The sequence below is a fragment of the Poecilia mexicana genome, unplaced genomic scaffold (genome assembly GCF_051168715.1).
Source record: "Poecilia mexicana isolate PSO_F unplaced genomic scaffold, ASM5116871v1 scaffold_9, whole genome shotgun sequence".
Lineage (NCBI taxonomy): Eukaryota > Metazoa > Chordata > Actinopteri > Cyprinodontiformes > Poeciliidae > Poecilia > Poecilia mexicana.
In genome coordinates, this window is record NW_028263378.1 from 27,834,312 (window position 1) to 27,850,071 (window position 15,760).

At 41.8% G+C, this 15,760-nt stretch overlaps 1 protein-coding gene across 1 annotated transcript in view; it reads left to right on the plus strand.

Annotated features, from left to right (window-relative positions):
• Positions 1-529: 529 nt before the first annotated feature.
• Positions 530-15,760, plus strand: part of kat6a (K(lysine) acetyltransferase 6A) — a 35,296-nt gene continuing 20,065 nt past the window's right edge. Inside the window, exons 1-2 of the mRNA XM_088009084.1 lie at positions 530-1,413; positions 3,030-4,515. Coding sequence (XP_087865210.1) covers positions 3,808-4,515 — 708 coding nt within the window. The 5' untranslated portion in view covers positions 530-1,413; positions 3,030-3,807. The remainder of the gene's footprint in view (positions 1,414-3,029; positions 4,516-15,760) is intronic.

Genomic DNA, 15,760 nt, shown 5'->3' on the forward strand with positions numbered 1-15,760 from the left:
CAATAATTAATTGCTTTCCACATTGTTTATTGTTTTTTGGGGGGTTTTTTGCATTCAGAAGACTTATTGAAGTTGTGGAAAAGCCAAATTTAATGTTATGTTCATGAGCATTCACGTAAAAGAGACTTTTACCTGCTGATGTATTTATGGTTTTTTATTTGTTATTTTCTCAGCTCACAAGTAGCGCTAATTATTAAATGTGCTTTAAATGATTACTGTGTTAGCATAACTTTCAAGCCTAAACAATTTTTCTTTGTAAGGGTACAACTGGTACCATGTAAATACATGTTCTCTTAAGGTCCCAAAGAGTATTGTACTCCTTTTTTTATTGCAGTTTCTTAATTGGGTTATATTTTTACTTCAAATTTTTCACTTTGTATCATATGTTTTTTTTTCATTACTGCCCAACTACAGATTGACATTGCAAATTATCTTAGGTAAGGAATGTTTGAAGACAAATATTTGTCCCCCAATAAATGCAGTATGTTACCAAGCAATGGCCGTTGTTCCATTTTTGTGTGCAGCACAGCAGAATGCAAAACTGGAAAATAATATGGAATTACTTTGTGGGTTCTTTGATGGGAATTACAATTAAATCGAGCACAGCGCAGACTGAAATGCAATAAGATCATTATCATTCCTTTACATTATGCTGCTTCCACCTGTCACCAGATACTGTATCTGATGTCGCGCTGGCAGCTTTAAAAACTCATAAATTATTTTAATATAGGGTGTCTTATCACTGAATATACCTTGATGGACCGGTAGTAGATATTTAGCATAATTTATTTATTTTTCCCCTTTATTTGCACAATGATCAGCAGTGCATCAGCAAACTACTCTGCACTTGCAGATAAATAACATGCTCCATCATGCCTACTGTAACAAATACCTGCACACCGCAACATCTGATGAGTCCAGTTAAATAAACATGCTCAGGTTCTACAACACACTGCAGTGAGGAAGTGTGTCTTACTTTGATCTTTAAATACCCTCTAACGTTAACTTTTAAGAGAAAGGCAGACGCTCCCTTGAATCTCTGCTGCATGAGCACCTACCATCTCTCTCTTTTTTTTTCATTCTCCCTCCAACACCACCACCATCTGTCCCTTTCTTCCATTTCATGTGCTCAAGCGTTATCCACACCCCTCTCATAGCAACAGCACGTCGCCCCCGCGCCTTGCAGTGGATTTTTCTTCCTCTGGATCTGCGCCTCGCACCATGCAGACGGTCCCTCGGCCCTGCCTGACGGCTCAGTGTTCCCCCCTCCCCCAACAGCCGTGCTCCTATTTCACTCAAAGATGGCGTCGGCTCTAGAGCCCCTGGTCCTCTGGCTGCATTTTTAGCCTTGTTGTTGTCTTCGTTCCCCACGGTTCTGGCACCTTCTTCGCAGCGGCTCGACACGAAATTCCGGTGAGTAGCAGCGGGAGTCGGATAGGGTTTGAGGAGATTTGTTTTTTGTTTTTTTTTTCTACCAGGGTGAGCTTTACCCGAGCTTCCCTCGGAAACCAGAACCGGACCAGCTTTGGCTTTCAGGGGGAACCGCGAGAGGTAGCGGGAGAGAGGGGTACGGAGGGATGGTGCTCGCGGAGGTGGGTGGGTGGCTGAGTGGAGGGGGGCTAAGAGAGGAGGGGAAACCAAAGGCCTAGGCGCTCCGCTGTGGCGGCCTTGTCTCTCCACCTCACCGCAGGCTTGAAGCGACACAAGAGGGCGGTTGGTGAAGGGAGGAAGTCAGCTTAGGTGGAGACCCGCTTTGCAGGGACGGTGTGTTAGCGGGCAGAGGCTGCTCGCCCGTGCTGTGTGCAGAGAACTAGGCCGCGTAGCATAATGCTGCAGAGTCCGCCGCTCAGATACCTTCAGTGTTGCACTTGCCCGCTAGCCGAGATGGCCGTCTGCAAGTTGCATTGTGCCTCTTATATAAAGGCCGCAGTCTCACGTTAGTATCATGACATTCAGAATAGGATTCCTCGTCTTATTTGTGTTGCTGGAAATTGCCACCAAAGCGGGAATGTTGTGTCTTTTTTGCGCTGAAGTGTTATCTGTTCTCTCGTTACATGCTGTTTACGTCTCGGGTTAGCGAGTTACGTTAGTAACAGTGTGGTAACGCTAGCTCGCGGGCTACAACGTTAGCTTCCTAAACAGCAGCGGTTAACGGGGCACTCTTGTTTGTAAATACGTGTCAGACTGGAAGTATGTCATTATAATTGAACAACACAACGTAATAATAATCCTTTAACAATGCAACAAACGACTCTGGTTGGTCTTTTACCTAGCCTGTGAGCTAATGTTTGCTAGCTGTGTGTGCGTTTGACTACATGGTGTTTACATTTAGCAACCCAGCTGACCAGGTGGCTGGACCTGGTTGTCCAGGTTTCAGGAGTGTTTCGTTTGTTTTATTTGTCCCTGGGACGCAGGACCTTTTATATAAAGCGACGTTTAGCGTTAGCCACATTAAAACTCAATTATATACTTTGTATTGTCCCGTAATGACGATGTTTTGAGTAATTAGCATGTTCATACGTATCAGAGCTCCGCTCGCAGCTTTGAATTGTTTATGTGAAAAGGAAAGCATGGCTTTGTTTACACTGATCAGGCATTACACCTTGACCACTCTCACAGGGGAAGTGAACGGTACTATCTTTCCATCAGGGCAACCATTAGTGGATAGGATGGGATATATTAAGCCTATTAGAAGCAGGAAGCTTAGGGATTTGAATAAGTTTGATGTGGCCAGTGTGGTTTGATCCAACAGATGTGTTATAGTAGCTCAGACTGCTTAAGAACTTTATTGTTGTTGTTTTTTTTTACCGTCTTTACTCATATACTTAGAATACCATTCAGAATATGCATGCTTGTTGTAAAAATATGCCTGGCAGAAGGTGAATCTTTGTGGTTTTGAAAGAAATAGTTAGCAGGTAACAAAATCTGGAGAAGTTACATGTGGGTCTGCTGCATATATATATTTTTACAGACTCACATGTTTGCTGTCTGTTTTCTGACAATTTGTTTCTCTTCAATGTTTTCTACAGTTTTCATCAGCTGTTGAGGCACAGTGGACTTGAAGGTGATCAAACCTGACTTCTTCCCTGTGGAGAGAAATTTCCTCCACTCCACAGATGAGAATCCCACATCAGTGAAAGAAGAACAAGTGGGGACAAGAGAAGAAGAAAAGAATCAGTGGATTTGGAACTATCTACTCTGCTTCCTTCCTCTCTTTACATTGTAACACAAATCTCATGTTCAGGAGACCTTGATCGAATCTGTCAACTCGAACTACGACACGTTTACTTCACCGCTGGCAGAAAACAGACTTTTTTAAGACTTTAAAGGAAGAAGGACTTTATTTTTGTCACTGTGAGCTCTACCCCCTAAATTAAGAAATCAGCCTGTACTTTTGTTGTTTTTTGTGCTCTCTGGGGGTTTCATTTCTCAAAAGAAAGATCTACTGCTTCTTCCACTTCCTCCTGCTTCCTGCCAGGCACGCTCACCTGGTTAGGAGCGGGCGGCAGGTGGACCGTATTTTACCAGGCAGCGGGTCGGCTCGGGGGAGATTGTGCTATGATCAACAGCTCCTTTCCGCGTTGCTCATACTCAGCTTCTGAGGGACTCTCTGTGCGGCCCCAGGACAAGGGATAGTAAGCTGGTTGAGGACGCAGAGGAGGCGGCGGCGCTACGGCGCAGGCCAGGCATTTACTTGGCTCACAGTTATCTATTTTTTTTTTTATTTGTATTTTTGTTATTGTTGTTTTTCGTTTGCGGTCCTTGCGGTAAGGCCTCTGGGCCACTGCATCTGCTCAGGCCGCAGCTATGGTGAAGCTGGCCAACCCGGTTTACACCCAATGGATCCTAGAGGCCATCAAGAAGGTCAAGAAGCAGAAGCAGCGACCGTCGGAGGAGCGCATTTGCAATGCGGTGTCGATGTCCCACGGTTTGGACCGCAAGACGGTTCTGGAGCAGCTGGAGCTCAGCGTCAAGGATGGCACCATCCTTAAGGTCACCAACAAGGGCCTCAACTCCTACAAAGACCCAGACAACCCTGGGCGCTTGTCTCTGCCGAAGCCAAAAGGCGGCGGAGGCGGCGGAGTGGGAGTTGGTGCAGCTGCATCAACGGGAGGTGGTAGCAATAATGGCTCTGGCAGCACGTCTCATTCGCACTCCGGCAAGAAACCCGGACTCGACTGGAACAAACTGATCAAGCGGGCGCTGGAGGGCCTCCACGAACCCGGCGGCTCCAGCCTGAAGAACGTGGAGCGCTTCCTGAAGTGCCAGGCGGACGTGGCGGCCTACCTGTCGAGCAGCGGCTCCATAGGAGCCGGCCTCTTCCACCAGCAGCTGAGGGTGGCTCTGAAGAGAGCGGTGGCGCACGGCCGTGTGGTCAAGCAGGGGCAGACCTTCCAGCTGGTCAGCCGCAGCGGAGGCGGCGGCGGAGGCGGTGGCTGCCAGGACGATGGGACCGGGACGGTGTCGCTGGAAACGCTGCCGCCCGTTCGACTGCTGCCTCACGAGAAGGACAAGGTAACAGTACCAAACGCATCTCAGTCCAGACGTAAACACCATTACTTTCAGATTTACGCCAGTTGGCATCAGGCCGGTCACCACAACAAATTTTGCTGGACGATAAATTGTTCCAGAAGTTATTGTGATAGACGATAATAATATTGTTGTTTTGAGACCATTATGTAGTAATACAATGGTAATGGCATAATAATACAAGAACACATTCTCAAAGATCAACAAACTTTAAATTCTAATGAACATTTAACTCTGGAACAGGAAGACATTTGAAATATCCAAAATAAATAAAGAAAACAACAGAAACGGCAAATAAATTGAATTATGAAGTCTCTCTAAACAAAATCATCTTTCAAAAAGAGTCATAGTTGAGACCAAAGGACCAGACTGAAGACTCTTATCATTCAGTTTTTGGTAGAAAGGGAGAGAAAACAGAAGCAGTAAATCAATCAAATGGAATTTATTGAGTTTGTTTTAATTTATCATGCAATTTATTGCTTATTGCGACGTCTCTTTAGTGCCTCATATTGCTGTGTTTTACAGTTTTATCTGTTGCTTATCTTGAGCTTTTTGGGTTTTAAAGGACAGATAAGTATTGCTAATAACTGAAGCAGAGTTTAGTAAAAGCTTGATGTGAAAACAAGTTAATTTACAGCAGTGTTTCTGTCTGGTGTCAAACTATTATGATGTAAACATTGAAAACAGTTGGTTTAAACCACAGCTATTAATTTCACTAAAACTGTGCAGAACCAACAATTAAAAAAAATGTAGATTTTAGCAGTTTTATGTACGGAATAAAACCTGCATTAAATTTTGACAGCAGAATGACACAACTATTACTAATATTTAAGTATTTGTTTTATTTTTAGGGATGCACCGATTTGAACATTTGGGCCAATAACCCCTATTATTGTTGCTGCTATGGCTGACACCCGATATTATATATGTATTGTATAGATTTCTCTACTACTACGACGATAGCTGAGAAAAACATCAACTTCACCACTTCTTCTTTGGTTCAATTAAATTCCCCACAATCCTTTGCTGCGTGACCTCATCCTCGTCCCCACAAAAACAAATGATGGAAGTATGTATCTGTTATTAATATCGGTTTTATACCAGTTTTGTTTATCAGATGATACAATATCTTAAAAACATTGCTAATACCGGCCGATACGATGCTAATACCGATATATCGGGCATACCAATTTTTTTTTCTCACCAAAATGTTGTAAACTAAGTTTTTTCCTTTTGTTTCAATAATTTTCCACTAACATCAACATCTGATAGAAGAAAATGTATTCATCATTTTTTTATATATAAGTATTTTATGTTTTCCTTTGTTTTGAAAGCCTAAAAACAGGAAAAAATCGTGATTCTTTTAAAAGTAACCACAAATTTCCTATTGTAAAAAAAAATACTGAAGTCTTCTTTTTATTAAAGGTTATTTAACATTTGTGGCTCCAGACAGGTTTGGTTTAGCCGCACCAAGGGCAAAAATGACTCGTTTGGTTTGTAAAAGCTTCTGGTTTAAACCAATCAGGATGACCTGGTTTGGATACAAAGAACATGAACTTCTGCTGATTGTCAGGCTTTTAAAACATATTTGTCATTTGAAGTCAAGGGATATCAACTTTTTTTTTTTTTGCCGAAAAGTTAACTCCAGCTTTCGCATGATAATTTTGAGTAATTTGAAAATTGAGCACTTCAACTGGGACATGAATCGTCAACGCCAAATTGTTTGGTATCAAAACTCTATTTTTAAAGGCTTTATCCCACTGCCATGTTGTTCGTTCTTTTTATTTTTTTTTTAGACAGGCGTGTGAGTAATGTCTTCACAGGTATGCCTTGTTTGTTTTTCGTCCGTGGCCGGCAGACTTGTTTTCACCCGTTAAAAGAGGAAGATGAGGTCAGGCTTAGAGAGTCATGTGGCTCCCAGCCTCCTGCAGCGAGCGCAGAGCAGCTGCAGGGCTGCTCCCTGTCAGCATCTGTCAGGAGATGCGAAGAAGAAAGAAGGAAAGCGAGGGAAAAAGGAAGCAACGCGGACAAGAAAGAGAAAAGAGGAGGTGGCGTGTAGCAGAGCCAGAGGGCGAGGCCTGGATGATGCAAGCTTCTGGCCTCTGGAAGGAGAAAAAGGGAGAGGAAAGTGAGGGAGACAGAACAAGAGGTGGGGGAGGCAGACATGCAGGCGACAGAGGAGAGAGGGAACACACCCACCTCTGTAACCTGATCAGAAAGCAGCCGTCTGCTAACCTCAGCAGACCTGATACCCCGAGTTACCGCGTCTTAAATCTACCTGAGCGCTTTCCACTATTGGCCCGTTACCCAGACGTTGTCGACCTGACCAGTGTTTTGGCTCGCTGCGAGCTTTGTCTAAGATCCGGGGTGCCAAACACGGTGAGGATGCCAACAGCGCAAACCCAGACGAAAGGATTAGCCCAGAGAGCAGGGGGTCACGCGGGGTCGACCCAACATGGTGACCCTCTTAGGGAAAAAAACGGAGAGTGACCTGTTTCTCTGGAGCGAGGCAGGCAAACATTAGTTTAAGTAATACGTTTGTACTTCTAATATGCTGGTTTGCAGTTCTAAAAAAATAAACTCAACGAAACAACAAGTTGTTACAGGATATTGCTTTTGGGTGTGAAACTGCTGAAAGTGAGCAGATTGGCTCAAAAGTTTGTTTTGTACACAAGCTGCACTCTGTGGTTCTCACAGAACATACAGACTGACATGAGGGGTGCACCGATCAACCGCTTGATCGGCCCCAATTTTCTATATTTTGGCCAATCAGTCAAAATTTGTATGCAAAACCAATTTCTGCGAAAGCAAAGTCTGGGCTGGGTGATAAATCGATTTCTATTGATTAAATCACAGAGTCTAAGGCCTGTTGTCCTCTTTGACAAATGTGTTTTAAAGTTTCTATTTATTTCGAGTTTATGGTTGAACATTAGGAAGAGATTAATATATACATCTTTAATTACAAGATTAAACTCGTATTAAGAGAGCAAAGTAGTAACTCCATCACAAAACATAACATTTAAGTGAAGAACGTTGAGCATGTTGTGAAATTATACTTTGTTGAGAGAATACTTAATAGAAATACTTCATCTTTTCACATATCAGCATCAAATTATCACTAGTGGGAGGACTTTGAAACGATTGTGCAAAGCTGTGTATTTCGAAGAACATAATACTCAAACTGAGCTGGTTTTATTAGTTTTTTAAGCCTACCTGACAGCATAAGTTATTTTACAGAGATAACTTATGCTGGAGCTGGAGCGGGTATCAACCAAAGTTAGGATCAGCTGATCAGGCTTTTTAAAAATCTACGATCGGCCAGAAAATTCTAATCGGTGCGCAATTAACCGGCACTCCGATTATAAATAGCTCCGAAAGATTTTACCTACCAAAATAAAGTTTAAATATCTTCCAGTCCCTGCTAGGATTCACTTCCTTATTCACTATCAAACATCCACAAAATACCAGATGCACTCTAGAAGGAAACAAAGTCAGTCCTTAGAGAAAGCCTTTAGAGAAAATCACAAAATTGCCGCAGCGTTCCGGACGTTGGCATTCGAGTCAATCTGATCGCTTTTCCTGTCGCCGCTCCGTTGTGTTTTCCCAGCATCGCCGTCGACTCGGCGTGGGTTATCGCCCGCGCCGCCGGTGTGAGCGGCATATGTGTCAAAAAGATTAAACTGTGCGCCACAAATAAAGGCAGAGATTGCTGTTGCGTAATCACCCCCCCCCTCCCCCCATCCCTACACTCTGCTTCGCTGGGCTCTCCACTGGCGCATCATCGCCTCGCATGATCGCTGGCAGATATGATTTCCAGGGGAAAGAAGTGAGAGAGGGCGAGTGGAGGGAAATCAAAACAAATGACTGAGCACTAGCTTTGACCCCATTTGCGGGGAGATTTGTGCATTCGGTTGCAGCTGATGGTTGCATCGGGGGCGTTCTATTCAAACGGGATCCCAGAGCCTATTTCTGGCTCCCCTAATAGGGTGCCATTGCCAGGTCATGAAGGGGGAGAGAAATGGGTGAGGGAAGTCAACTAGGGGTCATGAATGTATAGGTGGCAAAGCTCATTGCCTCCCTGAGCAGCCATTAGGTGGGACGGGCTTAACGTTCAGCTGTGTGTGTGTGTGGTTATGTACTTTAGCGTGTGTGTTGTTGTTGTTGTTCATCCAATCACAGTAGGTGAAGGCAGCCTTCCTGCCCGCTAGTTGCCCTCTCCCTAACAGCTGGAGCGGGGTGAACCAGAGTTCTCCACGTAGCCAGGCCGTGTCACGGCGAGGACGTGTGAAAAACCCGACGCGTTCGCTACACACACCTCACATTTAGCCCCCCCCCAAACCGTCCCACTGACCTTCCCCTGATGTAATACGTCTTTCGTTCTCGGTGGCTACCGTATCTCCAGCTCCAGGAGCTATCGCATCCTCACAGCGAATGCTGATTGACCAGTAGATTTTTACTGCTGTGATGTGTTTTCTTTCCCGTCTTCTGCTGCAGTCACAGCACGTCGTTGGGATTTTGTTTGCATTTGTAAATCCAGTCAGAATGTCTAGAGATTCAGAAATGTTTTTTTTTTTTTTAATTCAGAAACGAGGGGTGCACTGAATGCAGATTTTTGGCTGAGCACCGATTTTCCAAAATTAAGGAAATTGGCACTGATAAGTAGACTGGCTGGTAAACCGACTGGCCTGTAAATCGGTGCTCCCCTGTCAGAGGCAAATTTTCTGCCTACAGCCGTGTTTTACAGTGCATATTTCTTTGAGCTTTGATTCCGTGTTATTTCCCATGAGGGGTGATTGAAATGAAAGCAAGTGTTTTTTTTTTCTGTAATTTGTAATTTCTTTATTTTTTTTTGTAAAGAAAGGAAAATATTTATTCTCTGGTAAACGTCTCGTTGCCGTAGCATCAGAACCTCTTTGCTATTTTCCCCTCGGTCTATCAGCTCGCAACCGCAAACGTTAATATTTAGATTTTTATGTGCTAAACACAAAGTACTTAAGAATGAAGCAAAGGATTTTTTTTTTTTGCTTCTTTTATTAAAAAAAAAAAAACACTCCACCAATAAATGAAAACCTGCAAAAGACTTGGACTAGACCAGAGACTGACCTTCCAGCAGGAAACGGACCCTAAGCGTACATCCGGAGCTACGCCCGAGTAGCTTAGATCAAAACAGTGGCCTAGTCAAAGAAAATTCCATGCGGTGCAGAGACAAGTGGCGGTCCTCTGGCATTATCACCCAGCAGGGAGCGTTTACCTTGAGCCCACCAGTCAGTGAGTGGCATCTGGCACTGGCAGCATGTCTGCAGCAGAGCTGCTGTCCAGCAGAGCCAATGTGTGGAGCAGCTGTGGAAGTAACGGCTGGAGGCCGGCCAGCCGCCCGCCGTTTGATGCTGTCGTTAAGATTTCTGCTCCCTGGCTAACCTCTACATAGATATTTATGTATATAGAGTTTATGTTTTTATGGAGAGCTGATGGAAGACAGGGGAGTTTGATATTTCATGAAGTTACAGAGTGACTGGAAGCTGGTTGGTGTTCAGGAATTTGAGATTTTCAATGATCAGGTTTGCTCTCCTGTGTGTCCATCTTGACTTTTTTTTTTCTTCTATTATTTCTTTTCTTCATTGTTCTCTCCTTTTCTTGTCTTTCTCTAAGCTTCTGTTTTAGCAGGGAATACTGGAGCTCAGTTTGGTGTTTTCTGTAACTTCTCATCCCCGTTTGCAACATCTATAATAGTTCAACATTTAGCTGCAAATATTACAAAAAAAAACAACTTTTTAAAACATCATTGCTCATGCAGAGATCATGATGAAGCAATTTAGGATGTTTTCTAAGTGTAATATGATTTTGTTTTGAACAGTTTAACAGAAAACTGGATTTTGGACTCAAAAAAAATGATATTTTCTGCTCATCTTGTCATTATTTTGCTAATTTGGATTAAAAAAAGAAAGAAAAATGATTTAGTTAAAATAAATCTCGACTTCTTGCTGAAAAGCTACATTTGTTAGATTTTTTCTTATTTGTAAAAAGATATTGGTACTAGAAACTACACGATTTTGTTATCATTACAGTGTTCAGAAAAGTACGGTGGCCCAGGAGGGTCAACAAAGTGACAAAAAAAAAAAAAAAAAGTGGAAGTAATGATAAAACCAAAGTTATAATAAACTTAAACTTACTAACATAACTTCTATTGTTGTTGCAACTTTTACATTGTGTTGAATGTCTTTTGATTTCTTTCTCTTCCAGTTGAATTCTAGAGTATTAATATCACATTAATGATGGGAAACATTTGAAAACTATAATTATTATGTGTTTTTGAATCCCAAACACTAGATATGCGCACAGGGCCGTGAGTGCTTTCGAGACACACCGTGGGCGGTTGAGTCAGGCGAGGTCGGACCGGGTCACGCTCACCTGGTGCTTCCACCTGGGCGTGTTTCTAAAGAAAAACCGGTTACCCGCCAGACGGGTTTTGAATTCAGTTTAGGCGCTATTTTGAAGAGCTAGCTAGCTGCTAGCCGTCACCACGAGGCGTGACTTCAGGAGGAATTCGGTTCCTAAAAATCCTTACCTAAAAATAATAAATATTAAAAAAAAAAAAAAACACCAAAACATTCACAGTCCTTCATAGAAATGTCGGCCATGAGAAACGGTGACAGTGAGAACTCTCCGGAGTGTCGTCGTGTTGCTAACAGCCGTCTTGGCAGCCAGGGTAGAAAAAGTCTGAAACGAGGAGGAGCAGTTCTCAGGAGGAATGTGTTTTTGCATCTCCTGTATCCCTGCCACTGAAGCAGGATTAGCTTTTCTTTCTTTCTTTCTTTCTTTTTTTTTTAAAGTATCTTCTGGGGATTAATTTCCAGTAGCAGCCTGTAATCTGAACCCAGTTGTAGCCGAGGTGACGCGCGGGTTTGCGATGTTTAAGGGGTTAAATGTCAGGAATGATTGAGGTGTTGGTCATACCCAGGCTGCCACTGCTGCAGATTTTCTCTGGTTTTTTTCCCCCTTTTTTGCCCTCTGGATTGTTATTTTTGTCTCCTCTCCGTGTCTCTCTTTATTTTCCCGCTCACTCGTTCTCTTTTTTTCTTTTTTTTTTTTTGCGTTCCCTCTGTTTCTTTTTCACATCTTGTGGCTTTGTGTTGCTCCACAGCTTTGTTCTGTTGAGCTCAATAATTATTTTCAGGATGTTTTCAGATCATATGGAGAGTTTTCAGTCTAATTGCACCCCAGTGCAGGATTATAGTTTAATATTCTCCACTATCGGGGCGGGAAAAAACCCCAAAAAAACAAAACCTCTCACTGTTAAGCTGCTTCTTATCCTCCTTCCTCCTCCGCTGTGTGTTTACCTCTTACTCCTTTCACCACGTCCCTGTCTGTTTCTCAGGTGCTGTGCTGCATTAGGTGTAACGGGGGGTGGTGTGTGTGTGTGTGTGTTGCAGGCAGCCTGAGTCAGAAGGAAATGAACCTAATAAATCAAGTTCTTGTCCCTGTCTCTTCCCAGCCAAAACAACGTGCCTACCTGCTTCTTTGCTTCACTGTTTGGACAAAGGCTATCTTAAGACTTAATGAGTTTCTCAGGTATTAATCCATTGTTTGTTTTTTACAACAGAATCTGTGCGTTGTACAGAATTATGCAGTTTTGGTTAATTTGATTTCTTCATGTTTTGACATTTTGAGGTTTTTTGGAGAACTTTACTTCCGTTTAAATCACCTTTGACTCTAAAGCCTGTTACTTTGCAATGACATCGAAACCCATGTACAGTAGGGCTGAGCGATGATGAAAATGAGTAATGATACTGGTGACTGTGATAATTTTACTTCTTTATTCTTGCAATAAAAAGTAAACAATGTTAACGTCTTTCTACTTTGGGTTTATAGCAAACATAGACCCAGATAGGGCTGGACAGTAAATAAATAATATATATCGCAATAGGCACGCGATCAGTATCAATAGATAATGCGTCTGATAGGATTTTCAATTTTTTTCAATATTTTCACTGAACTCCGAGCTAGAACCGCACAGCATTCTGGGGATGTAGGCAGAGGAAAGGCTTTAGCCTCTCAACCTGTCACTGCTAACTCACTCATTGGTTGCCTAGCAACAACTCGTTCAGTATCTTGCAGCACAGTGCGTCATAGCTGCTTAAAAATAAAAACAACTATGTTGAGTGAAAACTATGGATAAAACGGGAATGTTAAAAATCGGCAGAATTTCCGATATTTAACACAAAAAACGAATAAATAATTATCCATCGATTGAAATGAAACGCTTATATTGCAATATGTTTTTCAGGCATGTTTTCCAGCCCCGGATAACGAGTCGTCTGTCAAACTCACGCTTAGTACAGGCCAAGTAGGTTGTCTTATGTTGTGTACAGTGATATTACAGTGCTGGTAAATGTGCAGCTGTAACATAAACATAAAATATCTCTTAACTTTGCAAACGTAAAAATTCATAGTAGTTAGATGGACTGACAATAAATGGAAGTTGAAGTAAACTGGAAGAAAGGAAAGTCATCTCCATCAAGAGAAGCTGGATCAGATAGTTTATTGATGGTTGTGAATATATTTGCAGTAGTGGGGCATCGATGGCAATTTTCTGGAGGATCACTAATCTTTAAAAAGCCTGACCTGCTGATTTAAATTATAGCTAATACCAATTTATTTATTTTTCGGTCTGCAGAGTCACTAAGGCTGTGTTCACACTGCAGGCAAACGTGGATCAAATCTGAATTTTTAGTTTTATTTTGAGGCTAGTTACCAGGACAGACGTGCTAGAATGAATGTGAACTCCCAAGACTGATGCTTATTTATTTTTATTTTGAGTCACGTCCATGTGTTGTCCAGAATCCGACTCGTGTCCAATCTTTCTGAATGCGGTTCCGACGGGAACAACCAAAACGAATTCGATGCGACTTTGACGGCACGTTCCGCCGTCGTTTGCCAAAGCTGTGCACCGGCGGGGGTGTTGGTCGTTAGCAAGATTGACAGCAGCTGTGACAGTAATCTGCCCCCGCTGCAGATTACTGTAACCCAACGCACCCGCACTTCTTCACAGAGATGGATCAAATAAAATTACATGAATGCATTTTTGTGTTGGACACTTTACAAAACTAAATCTATTTTTCTCTCGTGTTTCCCACACCAGAGTACCGCGTAAGACGTCAGTTTTGTTGTTGTTGTTCTTTGCTCAGTTCACTCTGGAGTCAGATTTAGGCAACATTTTAACAGTAACGTTAAAAACCTCCGCTTTGATCTGTAAACCCTCTAGAGCTGAAACGATTAATTGTGATTAATTGATTATTGAAGTAACAGTCAACTAATTTAGTAGTCGATTAATCTTTAACTAGACTACACATATTTTTAAAAAAGGGCCATTTGCTGAATCAATTACACCTTCAGAACAGTAATTAAGCCAAAACTGCACAAAATGTGATTCTATTTTGCATTTAAGATAAAATCACCTTTGTCTGTAAATATCTTCTACCTAAAACTCCTCGACTGGCAGTTTTGGTTCAGATTCTGTAAAGGAAAGCTGTCATTGCATTCCAGACAATAAAATTTTAAATTTTTTAATTATAGTGTATTTTTACATAGTTCAAAAAACTTAAGACATTAAATGAAAGATATGCAGAACATGCCAATTTTTTAAATTCGATTAATCAATTTGATGGTTAAATTATCAGATTAATCAATGACTAATTGAGTTAATTGATTAATCTAAGAAGTCAGATTAATTCATTAATTGCATTTAAAAAAGTTTCCATAGAATAATTTATTACAAAAATAATCGTTAGATGAAGCCCCAAAACCTTCCACCTCTCTGTTTTCAACACCGATTGGCTCTTATCGCACAAAACGATGCATTAAAAGCGCACCTCCGGTTTATGTTTGATTCACATGTCAAGTTTCTCTCCGGTGGCTATAAGAGGCTAAAGCTTTGTGTTAATTAATTTGCAAAACGACATTATGTATCTGAAAATAATTAAATATATATTGTGTGGGCAAAAATTCCTGTAAAGCACATATGTGCAACCTCAGTTAAAACTGGTCTTATAGAGGTTGTCCCTGTGTCATCCTGAAGTGAGAGAAGTACCTGGTAAGGTATTGTTTATGTAATCTGAAAGATTTTTTTTTTTGCATGTCAAATGGCAGCAATTTTGATCTTTTATGGAGTTCAATTTAAAATAAACTTTCTTTTATGTAAATCCAGCCGAGCTTTTACTGCCGTCTCCATTTCCTGTTGCAGATGACAACTGAAACTGTGTGAGATAACAACACGCTTGGTGTCTTGGTTTCATAAGCCTCATAAAGGAGTCTGAGCAAAGGCATTAGCAGCTGTTTGTCACAGCCTCAGAAGAATTTCGTTTAATAGCAAATATGGAAAATGTTTCTGATTTTTGAATAGTTCTATGCAGTTTAGGCTTTGTGTTAACTTTAAGTGTTTTAAAAGTGACTTAAGAAGGCTGATTACAAAAATACTTACTAAAAACAGCTCCATTTTATAATTTCTACCGTAATCGTAGTGGTTTTTGAAGCTGCAGGAGTTTTTGGGACTCTGGTGTATTTTTTTTTAGCTTTTTACAGTCTGAATCCTTTTGCTTTTGTTGGAACAGAAGCGCCTCCCTCCAGCGTGAGATGTTTGCACTCAAACTGTGGGAATCGGACCAACATAAAAGCGAAGCGATCAAAAAGCTTCACTTCAGCCTCGCCAGATTGTTGAAGACGTTTCCTTCCCTTTGTTTCTAGCTTTTCCCCCACACGGCTGTTAGCAAGCACCGGCCCAGATGTCATGCAACTTGTTTTCACCCAGGCCTTTTCTCTCTCTGCCGCACGGCTACAAAGCTGAGCCTTAGAAAACCAGCTGGTCCTAGACTTGCTTACTTTCGTCCATTTTTCTTTTTTTTTTAACACAATGTTCCCCATCTTACCCGTAGAGCTGTGTCTCTTTTCCAAGTCTCCATCTTTATTGGTTCTCTGACACGGATGCTCACTGTCTGACAAGCTGGACAGGAATTTATCAACTCTCTCTTCTTTTTTATGATTATTTTCTCCTGGGGTTTATTTTAAACTTTGGAAATAGTTTTGTTTTTCCCCTTCCCCCCCATGACACTTTCTGCTCATAAAGAGTCTTTGTTTTTGAGGTCTGCACACATGGAGCGTATTGGATTAAATGCAGATCTTCACTTGCAGTTTACTGAAAACAGCAAGTAATTGTGTTACATTGCAGGGTATTATG